This window comes from Anser cygnoides, chromosome 24 (assembly GCF_040182565.1).
Source record: "Anser cygnoides isolate HZ-2024a breed goose chromosome 24, Taihu_goose_T2T_genome, whole genome shotgun sequence".
Taxonomy (NCBI): Eukaryota; Metazoa; Chordata; class Aves; order Anseriformes; family Anatidae; genus Anser; species Anser cygnoides.
Window position 1 is genome coordinate 1968319 of NC_089896.1, and position 18451 is coordinate 1986769.

Genomic DNA, 18451 nt, shown 5'->3' on the forward strand with positions numbered 1-18451 from the left:
CCGTGGGTCCTCCAGGGCGCACAAGGCACCAACCAGCGCCTTCCCCGCACCCCTCGGCACCCTGCGGGGACCTGGAAGGACCCCTCTGCCACTGCCCTTTTCCTCGCTCACCTTGGGTCTGCTGGCACAGCCGTGGCTGCCGTGCACACACCGGTGACCCCTCGGGAAGGAGGAAATGGTCCTGCCCCGTCAGGAGCCTTCCCAAGGCCTCCTGCACCCCTGGGGTACAGTTTGTGCCTCGGGGCTCGTGGTTCGAGGCATTGGTACGGGCGTAGTAACTAACAGCAGCTGATCTCGAGACACTACTTGTTCTCCTCTTCATCCCCTGCCTCCCACTTCACACGGTTCTATTTCACTTGATTTGCTTTCTGTCTGTACCGCTGTTTTTCTCTTTTGTATTGTTGTACCTTGAATATAAACCTGCCTGTTTTGTAAGGCCTTATTTGATCTTGCCTGAAAGGAAATGATCCCGACTTGCTTACGCATTGACTCCCTCACCCGAAATTATGCAACTTGATGTGAAATATTAATCTTTAATATAAACTTAGCAGAGGCAGTTGTGTTAGACTTTGTGTCTTAATCGCTCATTTTGCCTTTTTTTGTGCATGTATAAATCTAACACTGAAAGTTGTAACTTTTAAAGGTAAGTCGTCTTTCGGAGCTCGGTAGCTTTGTTGTGTGCTGCGATGTAGAACGTAGCTCAGTCTGTATCAGAAATTGCTGTAAGCTATAATTATCATTGGAAAAAAAAAAAGAAGCATTTCCTCATGTATTTTTCTTACCCATCTATAAATAGGTGCGTTCTATGGATGAACTGAATCATGATTTCCAAGCGCTCGCTCTGGAAGGACGGGCTATGGGAGAGGTAAGTGAAAGGCATATAGAAAAAAATCGTGTATTTTGGGGGGAGGAGGAGGAAAATAAATAAGAGGTTTTTTTTGAGGCTGCTGGTATGATTCTGAACTTGAAAGTTCTCCATTGTGGCTGTGAAGCTTGTGTGTGTGTGCTGTAACAAAATAAAAACCTGTTAGGCTAGAATGCGTCTTAGTAGGAGGAACAGCTAAGCCCTCCACCTGTTGTATCATCAACCAGTAAAATGGTGGCTGTAAAAGAACAGTTAGAAATCTGTCTTGTGACAAGTGTTACAATACTTGTAGCGTGTTTATTTTGGGATCCAGTGATCTCAGACCCCGTAGCGTTGTGGGGTTTGGCTGTCTGTCATTGTCTGCTGCCCGGTTTCTACTCCTGGCCACCTTCTGGCTCTTGTCGTAAGGCTGTGTTTAGTGTTTAAAGTAGCTGGGCAACATAATCGAGGGTTGCAGAAGTGATAAGTGCTTTGGACAGGTCAAAGGACTGAGCAGGAGCTGTCAGACAGTGGGTCCCCCAGTTCCAGCTTCATAGCAAAACAGGAAGAATTACCTTAATCTCGCAAGCGCAGTGAGCAGCAGCAGATTTGGGGAACGTGACCTTTGGTTTTCCTTTGAAGAAAGAACTTGCCTATTTACGGTGACTTGGAAGAATAGCAAGTTACTTCAGTTGGCTGTTTTTGGTTCCTAGAAGTGTGGTGGAAACGCTTCTTTTCCTTGCCTTGTTGCCCTTTCCTTTATAGCCAGTCCCGTCAGAGGTTTGTGAAAGAACAGAGATGAGAAAACCTTGTCTTGGAGGAGGATGTTTACGTGCAGCAGGTCTGCCTCTAGCTTGATACAGGTCTGTTTTTTTTTTTTGGAGAGGCTTCCTTCCTGTGCTCCTGTCTGGCAAATTCAGACTAGTTTTTCTGCATCTGGAGTGCATCCTATTTCTGCAGCCTAGTTCGTGAACCACGTTAAAAAACAGTCTGTAGAATCCAGAAATGGTGTGGAGGAAACACAAAACCAACGTTATCGGGTAGTGTGCCCCTCAGTCAGGTGAAGGACCTCTGTGAATTGCTGTTGCTGGATGCCTGGCTTCTCTGCTCTTCTTCCTTTCTTCTCAGCAAGACTGTAATACTGAATTGTCATTCGATGTGATGCCATTTGATAGGAAAATCTCTGTTTCTCTAGGTTATATTAGCCTACACTGAGACTATTGACTAAGAGTAGATGAAAGTGATTTAGAAAGGAGAAATCACGACGTTAAGAAATCCATCTAAAGCTGCTGAAAAACAGCTGATGTGCCTCCATATGAAACATGCCAGGGGAATGACAGGGGTGTGAATGTTCTGTGAATCCTCTTTTTCTTTTTTTTAACACCTCACTGGGGCAAGACGTTCATTTTCATATATAGAGTGTACAGGCTCTTCGAAAGCCTGGGAAGAGTAAGTATAGCACTTCTTTTGTGCCTAATATGGCATTAGATCATGTCACTTGAAACGCCTAAAGGCATTCCGCAGCATGCTGGCTTCTACCAGCCCTGAGTGATTTTGGGAGAGAAGTGAATTTAGGGTGTTTGGGGGTGGGGTGTTGGATCCGAGGCTTTCTTCGCTGGATCTTCTAAATGATGACTCACTTTCTTTTCTTTTTTTTCCCCCTCTCCTTTCTTGTTAGTGTGATGTTGGAAGTTTTGGAGATGGCATCCTTTTGTCACTGGGCTTTTCCCCATTCTGGCGTGTCTGTTTTTTCCAGGAGAGGTGACATTTCACGTTTTCTTTGTCTGAGCTAAGACACCGTTTCTTATTCCTCTTAGGCTTTTCTCTGTTAGTCACCACAGTTTCCTTTCTTTATCCATTGAATTTTCTCCGTATTTCCTGAGGTATTTCAGCACACATCCAGCTGGCCAATTTAAGGAACTGTAAACTGAGATCCATGCTTCTGATTCTTACCTGCAGGAAGTGTTGATAATCTTGTACTTTGAGTTGATATTGAAAACCCTGGAGGAGAAAGATGAGGAAAAGAGTGTTTATTTATACATCTGGGAAAACAAGGCATTTAGCGTATCTTTTATCTTCCTGTTGCCTTGCTTCTCAATAAGCCATATAATTTTAGTGGTTTAAGGAGTTTCTGTCTCTGAACACATCAGAGCTTTTTAAAAGCGCGCTGTCAAATGCTTAATGTCTTATTTGTGCTGCTGTCAAAATCCAGATAACTTTTGATTTGTGATGAACAGATATCCTAATCTGGGGAAATTAAGAGTAGTTTAAAAAACCCCACAGCTTTGATCTGCATTGCATCTCTCTCCATCTTCAGAATCCCGCTCTCCCATTGCAGCTGGCCTTGTGCCCCCTCGCTGTCTGTGCAAGTGGCAGCGCAGTGCTTTTGGAAGCGAGACTGAAAAGATCTGTGGAAAACCCTTTCGCCTTGCTCTGAAATGGAAACGGTTTGGTTCATGTGTAGCGGACGTGGTCAATAATGTTAAAAGTCATCTTCCAAAAGGGACATCTGATTTCCCCCCTTATTTTTTTAGCACTCGGTCCAGTTTGCTAGTTATACTGAAGGAAGCCTTACTAGAAGCTGTGGAAGCATCATGAAGTCTTCACTGGATCTATATCCAACTCCACTTCTCAGCAGATGTTGCACTGCAGAGTAATAAAAGAGCCGGTGTCTAGCAGTTGGTGAAGCCAGAAGCAAAACGATGGAGAAGGGTGTTTCAAAATAGCACGTAGGGGCTGGCTGGCTTCGCTGCTTTAGCACACAGGCCAGAATGCGTGTCCTTGCCTCTTGCACTGTCTTCGAAGGTCTTTGATCACGCAGCAGCGATGCTTATCTGAAGCTTAACACAAGCTATGCGAGCCTTTTTTTCTTTTCGGGCCTTCAAAACAAGGAGCTGGATGTCTGCTTTCCTTCACATAAATCCCTCTTATCTGGAGCTTAGCAATATTGAATATTCGTGCAGTGTCTTTTTGGTGTGGTGGACAGTGCAGAAAGACTGAGGTGGCATTTTTGTCACCGTGCATTACACGAGTTTTGAGCTGCGGAAGCGTTCTTGGTTTGCTAGTCGGTTATGCTGGGCGGTCAGCCTGCAGCTGGAGCGGTGAGCAGCTGGGTGGGCAGCGAGCTGTGACGTGATCCGGGAGGGTGGGAGGGGAATGGAAACGGGAAGGCATGGGGTAGCTTGGCGCCCTTAACTTCAAACCTGCCAGGAGCTGGACCAAAAATTTTGAAGAAAGAATATCTGGGGTGATAGTGAATCTCCCTCTGCTCTTGAGAAGACAGGCTGGTAAGAAATACTGTCCATTTTCAGCTGACAGGCGTTGTATTATTGCGCTCTGGGTTGCTGTCCTCTCAAGGGTTTTGGAGTCTGAGCCTAGAGCAGGTCTGAGCCAAACAGCGAAGTTGCTGCAAGCCCCGTGGTTCCTTGCAGCAGATCTCTTAAGTGGCAGAGGCTGAAGCAGTTTGTGTTCTCCATGCCTGCACGCCCCTTGATGCGGCTGGTGAGGGCCTCGGTGAGACCCTGCCTCCAGTGACCAGCGCCTTTTCTGAATTGGCGTGGGTGTCACGTTGGGTCCAGGCTGCTTCTATCTGGTAGGAAAGCAAACCAAGGCCACGTGGCGCTGCTTTCACTACCGGTGATTGCTCCCTTCTCATCGAGTCATCGCTGGAGCTGGGCTGGGAACTGCTGGAAGGTGTGAATGGTGTTTCTGTTCAGTGTTTCAGTTCCCTAGCGCTAGCAGCATTAGGAACGGGAGGAGTGAAGCCGTGTCTGTAAGCATGCTGGTGGCCCAGGTGCAGGGGCTGAGCAAGAGCCCAGCGGGGATGGGGGGGACCAAACTGGTCCAGACTGGCAGCTGCTGCTCACGGCCGCGGGTTCGGTGACGCGCAGCTAACAGCGTGTTGTGGCAGGATGGATTTTTTTGGTTTAGCCTTCCCCACCGTTCCCGGCCGTGACGTCCTGCCTCCTTTTATGTGCAGGCTCTTCCGCTAGAGCCCCGCGAGGCGGGCGAGCTGCCCCTACTCGGGGTCGGGTAGCAAGAGCTGGCAGGGCAGCACTGAGCCTTCACCCCGGTGCTGCTGCCGGTGGGACGCCAGCTCTCTTCTTGCACACCAGGTCTGGCCGTCGTGGCTGGTTTTGGGTGCGGTGCTTCTGGGGGTAGGCAGCATCTCGCTGCCCGAGCGTGGCCGTGAGTACATGCTCTGCCTGCTGGTACCTGGTGCTGCGGATAAGCTGAGTTTTCCAGCTGCTGCGGAGGGGCACAGGTGGCCTCTTTGATCGTAATATTCCCCTTGTCTGAAGGGGATCAGTTCGCTTAATTTGTCTAATTGATAATCCCATCTCAGTGGGGTCTGTACGCCCAGGCTCAGTACTTGTTGATTGTAGAACTGCTTTTGTTGATGTGGAAGTCGTCCCCCCTCGCCTCCTCCCCCTCTGCTAAATTGAATATTGGCCTAAATCTGTAAGTCCTCTGTAAGAGGGCTTAGAAGGATTATTTTCGTACTAGATAGAGTCAATTTTAATAAATAAATAGAAAAAAAAAATCACCAGGGAACAAATAAACTGGTCTTCTAACCTCTGCATTTTCTCTTTTGAATTTTCAACCTGAAAAACTGGATTATTTTACTTAAACAAGTTTTCTTTTTCTCCATTGCAACTGACAACTTTCCCTGAGGAAAAATTCATCATCTTGGCAGCCTGTTGTGTAATTCAGTACAAGATAATTACTGCTTGCTAAACCTCTAGTTTTGGATGGAGCAGTACTTAACAGAGCAAGGACCCCCTTGCCATCTGTTTAAATTGTCTCTTGGTTTACTTTTTCCCCCCAATATCGGTAAATACATCCAGAATACATATGTAAATTAAACCTTAATATTCTGTTTCCTTCTGCTAATGTTACAGAGCTTTCAGTCTGAAATTTTATGCTTATATTCTAGGGGAAAAGAAGAAATTACAGGGGGGCAGAGTTGTAGTTCGCTTGTTGTGCAGTGTGTGTGAGATAGCAAGTATTAGAATGTTTTTTCTGCTCCTTGTTTGTGATTCAGCACAAAACTGTGAGGTGTTCAGGTACAGTTCTTCAGGATCTCATTCAGTGTCAAAACACACGCACGTAACCACTTAAAAAAGGAGTAAAGGGTAGTTGAAATGAAGGATTCAGTCTCGAGTCATCCTCTCGCTAGAGGAGAGGATCTTGCTATCTTTCGTGGTAGGGAATCAGTTTGTGTTTTCAACAAAATAGAGAAGTTTGTTATATAAGCCACCAGAATGCAAATAAAAGCTTGCTCTGTACGTGGCCCTTCATAGCGTAGCTTGTTGCTGCGGTTCATTCACACGTCTTCATAGGAGGGGTTGTTCTCTTCCCTTACCTTCCAGTTGTGTGTGTGCCGAGTTCGTGCAGCTGTGTATCAAGTGTGTCTGTGAACATGGTGGTTCGTGTCCGTGGATATTCCTTTCCACGTGTTCGCTGTATGATTTTATAATTGAAATTTGAAAGCGTTTTGTGCGAAAGTGCTTTGAAGTTCTGAGAGATGAAAAATCTCATTTTATTGCCGCTGTTGATATTGTCTGGGAACGCAGCTAGCTCAAAAGATTGCACCGAGGATGGAGGCTGAACGTAGTTACCTGCAACAGGCTTCCTCGGGAGAAGAAGCTACCGAACCCCTAATCATGTTTGCTTCAGATCTTAGGATTGCTTTAGAAATGTTGAGATCACGTAGCGCTTCAGCTCTACGGGGCCAGACAGTTCCTGGGCTCCCCAGCAATTCTTGGGCTGCTTTACAGGTGCCAATTTCCTCTCCTGCTTGATTTTTTTAGCTTAAATTTAAACTTGCTTTTTCCCTTAAAATAGAAATAAATTTAGTAAACTTAAAATTTGCTATTGCTTTCTTGAGTATACGAGGGAAATTTATTTACATTTTGGAAACTCAAGAGCTTATGATAGGAGCTTAATTTTCCTCTAAACCAGATGATGCTCTTGAATAAAAATACTCGGTTCTGCTCAGCTCTTCCTGCCTGCGTTCTGCAAGTCCACGCTCCTTCTCATCTTTTTATTTCAGGTTTGACTGCCAAACAGATCTCGTCCTTTTACACTGTGAGGTATTGGTGAAGGGCTTGAGAAGTTGTAGCTGCAGCTAAAGTTTAGTTTAATTGCTCCATATTGCTTTCTTCTGTGCTTCCTGAGACTGAGGAGGGAGAGGAGCTACGGTGGGACGGCATCAGCAGGAGCGGAAAAGCTGCGTTCTGTGGCATACAGGAATGGCAGAAGCTTTAAAAAAAAAAAAAAAAAAAATCCCCACAAAAAAAAAACTTGTAACACGTGATGTATTTGCGCATATAAATGCTGGAAAGCCCCGACCTGACTGCTTCACCTCCTCGGCGTTACCCCTGGTGCCGATGGAGGAGCAGCGGGTCCGTGCGCTTTGAGAGGCGTTCTGCCGACGGGCGGCTCTCGTCCGTGCTGTTGTGTTAGAGCTACAGGGACGCAGTGCAGGTTTCACTGCTGCTGTCCTTGGGTTGAGAGCCTTATAGGCAGGCTTACGCTGTGTTGCCAATGCAATAACAGATCCTAAAATCACCGGAGGACATCTAAAAAAGAAGTGACTTGCTGATACCTTGTGTTGCTGCAGAGGAGGAGCAGCCAGGGAAAACACTGCGTTTTCTACTTAGGGGTTTGAGAGTTAAAATAACAAACCGAGTCTTGTTCTCGCAGTAAAAAGAAGACGATAAAACCCAGAGGAAGTTTAGCACTTAGACTACAATGCCTTCTTGGTATTATTTTCCTCCTTCTTGAGAAGTTTGGGTAGAAATGACTCACTGCCAAAAAAAAAAAGAGCTTGAAAATAGACTGGGACACCTTGTAGGGCAAACAGGCCATTAAATGGCCGTGCTTGGACAGACTGTGTGCAGGATGGGGGAGTTCGTGGCTGTGGATGGTGTGCCCTGTGTTGAAGAGCTGGGGACAGCAGAAATTTGGTGTTTGGGTATTGGAACTTTCTGGTACAGAAAGCCAGCGTTTAGTTCGAGTATTTGACTGGGTAAAGGCCGTTGTCTCCTGCCTTGAGCTAAAGAGAGACTGCTAGACGCTGTGTTTGTAATTCCTGCTGGGAAGCAAGGTGGGTCCGAGTCCCGTGTGTTGCTGGCACTAATAAATCCGTGTATTAAAGCGTTTGTCCCTGCCATAGGGACAGCCCAGAAACAGGGCGCGTGTGCAGGTGTGCTTGGAGTGGCACATGATTTCAAGGACTTTGGAGTATGCTGCATTGTGCTCAGACATGCAAAAGGCGGATGAGCTTATCTCGTCCTTTATTTCAAATCTGTGCTCTGGAGTATTTTGCTCCTGATTTAGTAGGTGGGAGGCTGCGACAACAGCGTGAGCTAGAAGAGGAGCTTTACGTCGGGGAAACAGCTTTAGGGGTGCATGCTTTGAGAGAAACTGCAGCGTCGTTGAGCTGTATTTATCTGTAACTAGTCCTTTGCAGCACTGTGGCAGCAAACGACGGCCCCTTTTGCTAGGGACGGCATGTGCAGGCGTGTGCGTGGTGTTGCCGGCCCTGCCAGGAGCGCCTCGGCTCCTCCGGAGGGTGGGCAGCAGGAGGCCGGGAGGCGCGGCGTGCTGCTGGCGCTCCTGCTGCGCCCGCTGGGAGGAGCGCTGCTGGCACGCGGCCTCCGAAAATGTGACCTCCTGGATGCTACGCTTGGAAATGTTGATCTGCCCCGCGTGGGTGCGGATTGCTTCGGTTTATGTTCCCGTCAGCTCGCAGAGCCCATACGCAGGTGTCCGTGCGCGAGTTTCGCCGGGGCCGAGAGGTGCCAGGGCAGCAGCGTGCGGCCAGCGCCAGGAGCTGGGAGCGAACTTCAGCCACCCCAGTTCTTCACGGAGCGAGTGGTTTGGGGCCTGCCTGAAAGCTTCTGCCGCGGGCTCCGCTCAGATGGCACGTCTGTCCTCCATCTTGTGGCTGCACGAGCTTTTTCCCAACGCATCACGCTTGCTTGTTTATTTTTCCCCGTGCTTGTTTGCTGTGGATTGATTTTTGTTCTCGGCGTAAAAGCAGCGTTACTCTTAGGTAACAGACAGCCGCAACTTTGAGTGTCTGTTAAATAACCGGGTGGAATCGCTCTCTTATCTGTGGTGGGGCTTTCTGAGAATTCGGGAGGAATTCTGCTTCTCACGTGCCGGTTGAGGTGGGTGGTGTTCCCATTTTAATACCTGGTTTAGGTGTAATCGCTCCAGTTATCCAAACCTGTGTACCTCAGATTTAATCTCACATGTACCGACCTGCTTCACAAGACGTTTCTGACCAAACAGATCTTCCTTAAGTAAAAAGTAAATAGTGAGCACAACCTCCCTGATTGTTGGTGTTAAGCCAGAGTACTCTGAAAGCTGTGAGCTGAGAACTTGTTCACGCTCTCTTTGTCCTCATCCAGCCGTCTGTTTGCCATAGCCTTAAATTTGCACGCCTGCTGATGGAGTGTAGAGTTATCAGCACTTCTAATATATAGAAGACGTTGACTAATCTAATGATTCTTGTTTGTGCTATGGTAATTTTGGACAGATGTGAGTACTTGTTAATCTTCCAGTTCCTTTAGTTTTATTCTGACTTCAGCAGGCGAGGCTCATCTATCTTGTCAATTTGCTATGAATGCGCTGTTGTTTGCTGTCTGAATTGCATACGTCTCATCCAGCCTGAAGATTTAATTTGAAGATTGTACACTTGACATCTAAGGCACTTAAGGAGGGCTTGAAATTCCTTCTGTCATATGTGGATGCCACGTGGCAGGTGTTTCCTCTGTGAAGCTGGTATTTTCAAAACGCATCCCCTAAATAGGGCACGTTGTTCTTTTAGCCATCTTCTGGACTTTGGTGCGAGCTTCCTTGGATTCATCCAAGCCAAGGATGACTTTGTCTCGTTCTCAGTAAGTGCATAACCTCTTTCCTCTCCTCCAGTAGGAGCAATGCACGCGTGGCAGGTGTGGTGGCCCAGAACTGTTCACTCTTATTAGTGTTTACAAATAACCTTCAGAGCATTGAGAGTCCTCAGCAGTCATTAAATAAGTGAGAAGTGAGAGCTCTTGGCACCTCTTGATGAATTGTCCCTGCTGGCATCACAACCTCGGGTTTTGTTCCCGCTGGAAATGCGGGGTAGTTCGAGAGGTATCCGTGCGGCCCAGGTGGAAGTCACAACAATATTCTGCTCAGAACAGCTTTTCTGCTAATATTTTTTTCTTGCAAGTAGCGCTCGTGTTGAGAGGCTGGAGAATGCAAATTGTATGTGTGTGCTTACGTGTGTGGTGTTCATAAAGCATTTAAGAATGTAAGAGGATTGCTGAGATTGAATTACTGTCTCAGCTGTATGGCTTTCGCCCTAGGAGTGTATAAATATTTTGATTATAAAGCATGTATCAGTTTGTGTTTAATGATTGACTCATGTTTAGAAGGGAGACGCTTATGGTTTATGTTTGCATTTTATACTTATTTTAATCATGCTTTGTTTTTTTTTAATTGCAGCAGCTGTTGCCGGGTAAAAAGTTTTGGGAATCTGATGATTCCAGCAAAGATGGACCAAAAGGGATATTTCTGGGAGATCAGTGGAGAGACAGTGCTTGGGGAACATCAGGTAGCTCAATTATTTACTTAATTTAGTTGGGGTTGAACATAGAAATGTGCAATTCATCTACTCAAAATTGCTGGCCAGTCTGGATGACACAGTTTTTAAGAAAAAAATAAAAGCATCTGTTTTACGTGATAGAAAAACTTTAAAAACCCACATTGCTTTGTGATAAGAGTTAAAAAAGATATCCATAGCTATAAAAAGAAATTGTCGAACATGAACATATGTACCCTTATGTTTATCTGCTTACAAATTTTAGATTGCAACTCAAATTTGAATGTAAACTTTCTCATGCATTTTCTGCCCTAGGATGGATTGAAGTTTGAACAAAGATGTTAGAGAACAAGATTAGTGGGGGGATAAAAACAATTTTTAAATGCTTAACCAACCAAAGCCCAACAACATAAATTTTAAAATAAATAAATAAAACGATGTTTTGAATTAGCTGTGTTGAAGTTTATCTGCCAAGAATTTTGTTCTTGGATGAGAGACCGTCCCATATTTCGAACTAAAGGGGAAAGTGTTCAGGTTTGTTTTAGTTAAATGGCAAAAAAATCACATGCATGTGCTGAATTCGAAATGCTAACCTTTTACTCTTTATTTTTTTCTGTGCTTTCCATGTGTACTGAATACGCTCCTTAAAACACTGCTGAGTATCCTGTGCAGTTTCCAAACAACTGTGCAGAACTACAGCTCCAGAGGAGAGCAACTTTACTGTTGTTTTTTTTAGCTGTTGTTTTTTTTATTATTTTGCCTGCCAAAAATATCCTTATTGGAGCAAAGGCATTGGGATAGAAAGACTGTTCTAGTAAACTACGTGATAAGAGCATTTTTTATTGTTTAAATTTCAAAATGGCTGTGAAAAAGGGTTGTAGCTTCTCAAAATCTCCTCGGCCGAACCTTGCAGGCTCGCCAAGTGCTGGGGAGATTTTGGGGAGCTGCATCCTCCAGCCGCTTGACCTGCCTGCCTGCAGGGGGTCTCCCTATGCATCCAGTCCTCAACAGCAGCTTGTGCCTGCTTTTATTAATACAAACTGAAGTTGAGGGTGGATTAGAGGGCTGGAGCCAGGCTCTACAGTAATAGCTGAGACTTTCTCCGTTGCTGCCCCTGCTGGGCTGGCTGCACCCACTGGCCAAGCAGGGGAGACGTGGGGGAGGTAACCTCCTACGCTGGCTGATCACAGATCTCCATGAGTCAAAGCCCTCAGTCTCATTTCTTCCTTTGTTTATTCTCAATTAATCCTGTGCACCTTGCAGCCTTTATTCCTGAGCCGTGACCTGCTCTGCTGTCTGTGAGTCAGGGAAGTCAGTTTCCCCTTTTGCTCATCTAAAACGAAGAAACAGCCGTGGTCTGGCAGTGACCTCGGGGAGCGAGGAGCACGGTTTGGAGGTGGGGTGCAGAAGTGTCCCGGGCCAGAAGTCTGCTTTGTTCCATGAGCGGTGGAACTGATGAAGCCTGGCCTTCTGCTCCATCCCTTTTCCCTTCTGTCTATGTCCCCAGTGCTGCAGGCATCCCACGTGGCTTTGGTTCTTCGCTACTTTAGCTTGTGGTAGTTTGAGAGCACTTAGAGCCAGTACCACTGAAAGAAACAGCCCTGTCTGATGCAGGCTGCTCCGTTCTTCTCCTCGTGGTACAATTAGTCATGCAGCAGTGCGATGAAATCTGCCGGGGAATTGATCTAGGTTAAAACTAGCTCCTGTTTTTGTTAGCTTTATCCCAGAGAAGCCACCTCAGCCCGCTTTACTTGCGGCCACAAAGATGCTCGTGCTAGCGTGAGGGAGAAGGCAGGGAGTGCAGCTAGGAGCAGTGATGGAATTTCTTCTCTTGATGGCTTACGCCTTACAAGAAAACGACAGTATCGATGTCATTCCACGTCCCTTCCACCATCCCCTGGCACCTACCATGTCTTCTGCCTGGAATTTTTGACTTACTGGCTTCTACCAGTCTGACCAGTCTGAACACGCAGGAGCTGAGTACGTCTTCCCTTCCCTCGTTGGGATGTGAGGTCGCCTCCTGCCCAGGCAGTAGTTTTTGCAGAGCCTGCCAGGACTTGGAGACATCTCTCCTTAGTCAGCTCTGGTAGGATCTCAAACCCTCAGACTGCAGAGGGGATAAAGGGATGGGGCTGATGCAGGAGGTCAGAGGAAGAAGTGAAGTTCTCAAACTTTTTCTTGAGGAAATAATAGCTGAGAGAAACTGTGATCATGAGTTATGAGGATGTTAACTCATACGACCAAGAAAACAGATGGCAGCTGGTGTAACCATAGGATGATACTTGAAATGACAGTTAAAAGAGGGACTGATTGTTTTCCTCCCTGTATTAACACAAGAGTTTTATTACATGTAAATACTAGAACTTTTGTTTTTTTTATTGCATCCTTTACTTAAGACACAAATTTCTGAAATTTTATGATTTTAGAGTTTGAATGCAGTTGTCACTTGTAAGCTTTACAGGTTCTAGTATTTTACGGATTAGAGAGCAATCCTTCTCTTTCCAGTGGACGTCATCAGAGTCAAAAAGCTGGCGCTTCTTAGTACAATTAAGACACTAGAGTACGTTTTAATGACTTGCCTCCTTTGAATAGTTGGATCTGCTTGTAAGAATTGCACATGTTTTTGTTCCAGATCACTCTGTTTCCCAACCAATTATGGTTCAGAGAAGACCTGGTCAGGGCTTTCATGTGAATAGTGAAGTCAACTCAGTGCTTTCACCACGGTCAGAGAGTGGAGGACTTGGAGTTAGCATGGTGGAGTATGTGTTGAGCTCATCTCCTGGAGATTCCTGCCTAAGGAAAGGAGGATTTGTAAGTGTGCCTGATTCTGAACTTTGAGTTCCCATTATGTTGTTTTCTCCATTTGCTGCTTGGTTTGTTTGTTTGTTAATCCATCCCTAGAGGCGGATGTTCCTCCTTTTATTTGCTCCAGTAGCTCGGCAGTCTCTGTTAAACGGGTAGGCCAGCAGTTCGGCTCTTCTCGACGGAGGGGTGCAGTGTGGGAGGCGGCTGTGAAGGACGGGGAGGTTGCTGCCGTTCCCAGCTCTGAGGATAAGCACACCTACATCTGAACCCGTGGTTGGGAAAGCATGCAAACGTACCTGTAGCGAACAGCGTGGTTCTTGAGTGAGCGTGCGGATGCTTTGTTGCTGGCTAAGAACAGAAAGCTCCATGTGACGATGCTAGAGACGTAACGTAGCTACAGAAGCCACTCCGGGTTGGGAATCACTTTCAAGGGCATATTGTTTCCTGGGGAGGAATGGCGTTAGTCACTGTGCTCGGTGGGGTGGGGAAGAGAGCGCAGTCGCTGCTGCCTCAAACCTAAGGACGTGGCAGGAGAGGCATCATCGAGTGCTGTCCCCATACTGGGGGGAAAAAAGAGCTGCATCTCAGCTCTGCCTCGTCAGCCGGGTGCTGGGTCAGTGTCGGGGAACAGAAAAGCTGAGTAGGTTCGTTACCGATGGAAGACTGCCGTGCTCATCCCTTCAGGGAGATGGTTTGTGGTCTCCTTCATCCATCCTCTTATTTTTGATCCTCATTAGTGGGCACCTGCTAACTTTCTTGAATCCAGAGCCTAGGAAAGATGACTTGGGGGAGGGGGAGCAGTCAGTGGAGGAAGCAAATTTATCATCCAGAATTGGGGTTAGGGAGGTGTCTGCTCTGCAGCTCTGGTGGTCAGGATGTCAGTTCTGAAACAAAGGGAAAACTTGTAAATATCACATTGTGTGGGTGAAAACAGGGCTCCGAATTTGTGTTTGTAATTGGCATTTCCAATTCTGCTCTCTGATACTAGTGAAGAATGATTGGATTTTATTTAAGAAGATACATCAGAATATCATTGCTTTTAAAATGATCTTTTTTCTAAGTATGGCAGGGAACCTACTGCTCCAGCCCACCCCCCCAAAAAAAAACAAAACTAAAAAAAACCAAACAAACCAACAACAACAAAAGAGAATGGAAAAATGATGTAGTTGATACAGGGTTCAAATGCCCTGGTATGTATGTGGAGTGTTTTTTCCTCTATTGAAGTGGAAGAGAGGGTTTGAATGTCTGTCTTTTGACAGCACCAAAACTATCTATGATAAATCTGTTTATATGCCCCTTGCTGTTTTTTTATCATAAATTATGTTGTTTTTCCTCTCCCTTTTGTTGTTCAAAATAGTGCCCCTGGCATAACCACCCTTTATTCTTCTCCCAAGTGAAATAAAATGCAGACATTAGGGGTGGGAATGCTGCAGATGCTGTGCCATTTACAAAATGCTCAACAAGAAATTAAATCCTTTCTTTTTTTTCCCCTTGCAAAAAGTGCTTTAGGGTTATATGATGTGAGCTAGTCATCGACTCGAGTGCTCTTAGGAGCTGCACCGTGGAGTTCCCTGTGCAAATCCCTGTAATGCCCCCCAAAAGCGAGGCAGCCACGTGGCGGTCCTGTTCGGTCCCGTTCTGCCTGGGTACACGCACTTGCCCGGGCAGTTACCGCATCTCTGACGTGGAGACATCAGCCGATGGAGAGGCTCTAGTTCAGTTCATACACCTTCGTGCACGCTGTTGTGTTTAAAAGCTCCTGAGTTAATTTTGAAGTGTGCCCAAGTCCCATTTATGAGGAGGATTTGGGTAAATACTCTTTAAAATTACCTTGGGGTGGGATTTTTTTAGAGCTGGTAGAGTTGGACCCTGACTTACTGAATGGAAGAAACCGAACAGGTAGCCAAAACCTCTTTTGGAAGGGAATGAGATCTGATTCCTTTGTTTCTTTGATTATGATTTATGATTTTGCTCTTATGTTTTTATTTGTAAGAACTAATGTTCAAAAGCAACTTACTTTTATTATGACATGTTTCTTTGATTTGTTAACATCCTGGAATGAAAGCAAAATTGATCTGAAACCGAAGCTTATTAAAATAATGTCTCTTTTGCCTAGGGGCCAAGGGATGCAGAGAATGATGAGAATGACAAAGGGGATAAGAAAAATAAGGGCACATTTGATGGCGATAAATTAGGAGATCTGAAGGAGGAGGGGGATGTGATGGATAAAACAAATGGTTTGCCTGTGCAGAATGGAATCGACACAGATGTCAAAGACTTCAGGTATGTGCACCATCAGTTAATAATCAATCAGCGTCGCACTTCTCTGAAAGATCTTTCATGCTCTGAGAGCAGTAGTGAAAAGCCTTTGGCTCACTGAAGCAGTGCCATAAGGACCATAGCGTACACAGGGACGTGCTTGGGAGAAAGCAGAGGGTAACTGATGGCCTGCGCACACCTAGTTCTGTAGTGTCTAGCCTTGTTTTGTTTTCATATGTAGTTTTAGCTACTTCACATGGGATTCTTCTGGAAATACCTACTGAGATGTTGACCCTGCCTGTAGACTGGTGTGAGCTGTACTTGAGTTCTTGGACTTGTTCCTCGTACCTCTCGAGATCAAGGCCTTGTGAAATCTAGGCTATTGATAAAATCAAAGAATGCATTTCTATTTCTTGCTAGCTCACCTGCTTGCTGAGCCTTGTGTTGACATGTAGGAAAACTGTAAAAGGAAAACAAATGCGCTTTGAGACCATACTGCTGGCCCTTGAATAGAGACGAACCATTTCTCAATTCAACCCAGTGCTCGTGTTAGGTAAACAGGAAACCATGGCAGCTATTTCAGGTTTCAAGTGAGATACAGTGTCAGAGCTTTATGTTGTTATAGTTATGGAATAGCTTTATGAAAAATAACACTGCCATTTCTGAAACCCTGTCCGTTATGGCTCTCTTCTCACTTGAGGAGGGGAAAAAAAAAGAGTATTTGTACGCTAGTACTGTAGCAGGTCTTTGAAGTGCAGAGGGTTGGGGATTTTGTGGTGTTTTTTTTAATTACACAGATTGTTCTGCAGAATTCGTACCAGGAGGGTCTGGAATAGCTGCCTACATCTTTTTTCTTTTTTTCCCCATCTTTGAGTATCTCTGGGTAGTAGTGTGTGTTGCTGAGAGCTGATGCTGTGTGACAGAGCAGTAAATGGACGTGCCCAGTGACGGATGTGTTTTCTCTCCGTGTAGCCGCACACCTGGTAATTGCCAGAACTCTGCTAGTGAAGTAGATCTGCTGGGTCCAAACCAGAACGGATCCGAGGGCTTAGCCCAGCTGGCGAGTACTAATGGTGCCAAGCCGGTGGAAGATTTCTCCAACATAGAGTCCCAGAGTGTCCCTCTGGATCCCATGGAGCACGTTGGCATGGAGCCTCTTCAGTTTGATTATTCTGGCACCCAAGTACCCGTGGACTCAGCCGCAGCCACCGTGGGGCTCTTCGATTACAATTCCCAGCAGCAGGTAATGTATCGCCAGGGTTCCTCTACCGGAGCCGTCCTGGGGTTAGCGTGAGCTCAGGCTCTCACCCTGGGGCGTTAACGGAGGAAGACTTAGGATGTTTTCATCGTTTGTGTGCCGTGCGTGTGTCTGCAGAGCGCTGCACGTATCCTCCTTGTCAGCTCGAGGCAGGAGACCTGTGCTTACGGCAGTCCGAACGGCGGGTGCGAGGGCCTGTAGCGAGCGGTCAGACACGGCAGAGTGCTGGTGATTGATCAGCTGTAGCTTTTGAGTAAGCTTGCCTTGGAGAAGAGCTTTTAATTAGTGAGATGTACTAAGCAACAAAACCCTCGAGCCCTGAAAGTGACTTAGAGGCCGAGCCGCTGTTCAGCCTGGGTGCTGCAGCCCCGCTTTGGGGTCTCGGCAGTACTGATCAGGGGAGGCTGAAGGGACGGTGAATCTGAACCGGCTCCATCTTCCTGCAGTGTGGCTCAAAGCCTGGGGTCAGAGTCCAGCACTACAGAACTTTATCTCAGCCCAGCGGGTTTGTTTGACCTTTTCTCCTGTAACAGCAGCCCAGACTCCTCGGCCCGGACAAGTAAGGCAAGTCCTGGCCTTGCTGTTTGGCCTCTCTTGAATGCTGGGCCTAGATCCAATGATCGCCTTGTAATCTGCTCCTGTTCCTGCCCGTTTGGGTAACGACTGTAAATGTTTATTGCTTTCCTTTTGTAAGCGTAATATCCTTCAAAGAAGAATAAAATCCTTTGTTGGAGCTTATTGCAGGAGTATATTACTAGCCCTGGGTTTCCTGAAATATCTGATCGTTTTTTTTAGCAAAACAGCCTGATTGACACTGTGTACAGAGGAAGGACTGTTGCCATGTTTATACGAAAGCCCTGCCGTCGGAGACTTATCGTAGCCTTAAAGGCAATGTAAATAACCGTTATGGTTTAGGCGGTTGTTCTCTTATGTAGCACGTTGGGGAGGTTAATGGAGGAAATTTTTTTAATGATTAAGCTAAATAGCCGCTGTATAGCTCAGAAAGGAGAAAAAAGCAAGCTGTTCGCAAGTCTTTGTCTTACTCAGGGGTAGGACCTTGAATGCAAAACTTACTTTGGGTTTTTTAAGCAATTAAACGATGAAACTTGTTTTGCTTTTTTTAAACATGTTGCAGCTATCTGATTTTTGAAGAACCATTAGCTATAGGAAAACAACCGCAGAGATGCGAAGCCTGTAATTTTTGTTTTGTCTGGCAGCGTTTTCCATTTAAGACTCATTTACAAGTTAGTGTTTTTTCCTTGCCTTTAAAAAAAAAAAAAAGACTAAAAAAACTTGTTGAAGCAAAGCGTATCTGGAGAGCATGTTTTACCAAAGTGCACTTCTGGGTTCAGGCTCTGGATGGCCCTGCAGACGTGCCTGGTTTCTCTCTGTGTAGCGGATAGGTAATGTCTGTGTGGAGCTGATGTAGTCTCTCCGTAATCATCCTTAAAGCTTTTTTCTGTGCTGCCGGTGAAGCCGTGGTTCTCTGTCGTTTCTTTAAACCGAAATTTGGTGGGAGAGCAGGGTGTGCTGGCGCTCCGAGCACGGCCGGGTGCCCGCTGCATGGGCCTGGCACGCTCAGCGCTGGCTGGGCCACGCTGAGGGTGAGCAGGGCAGGCTGCTCAGTGCAGGCTGTTATTTAAGTTCCAGCTTTATTGCAGCAGCTACTCACAATGACAGTAAG

At 46.2% G+C, this 18451-nt stretch overlaps 1 protein-coding gene across 10 annotated transcripts in view; it reads left to right on the forward strand.

Annotated features, from left to right (window-relative positions):
• The window catches only part of PUM1 (pumilio RNA binding family member 1), a 71807-nt gene that overhangs the window by 16736 nt on the left and 36620 nt on the right, over positions 1-18451 (forward strand). For 7 of the 10 annotated variants that reach the window (XM_048073075.2, XM_048073078.2, XM_048073077.2 and 4 more), the window contains 5 exons: positions 797-865; positions 10349-10457; positions 13078-13256; positions 15367-15533; positions 16482-16752. In XM_048073075.2, the coding sequence (XP_047929032.2) occupies positions 797-865; positions 10349-10457; positions 13078-13256; positions 15367-15533; positions 16482-16752 (795 nt within the window). The remainder of the gene's footprint in view (positions 1-796; positions 866-10348; positions 10458-13077; positions 13257-15366; positions 15534-16481; positions 16753-18451) is intronic. The other 3 variants (XM_048073076.2, XM_048073085.2, XM_048073084.2) reach the window with 1 other exon arrangement.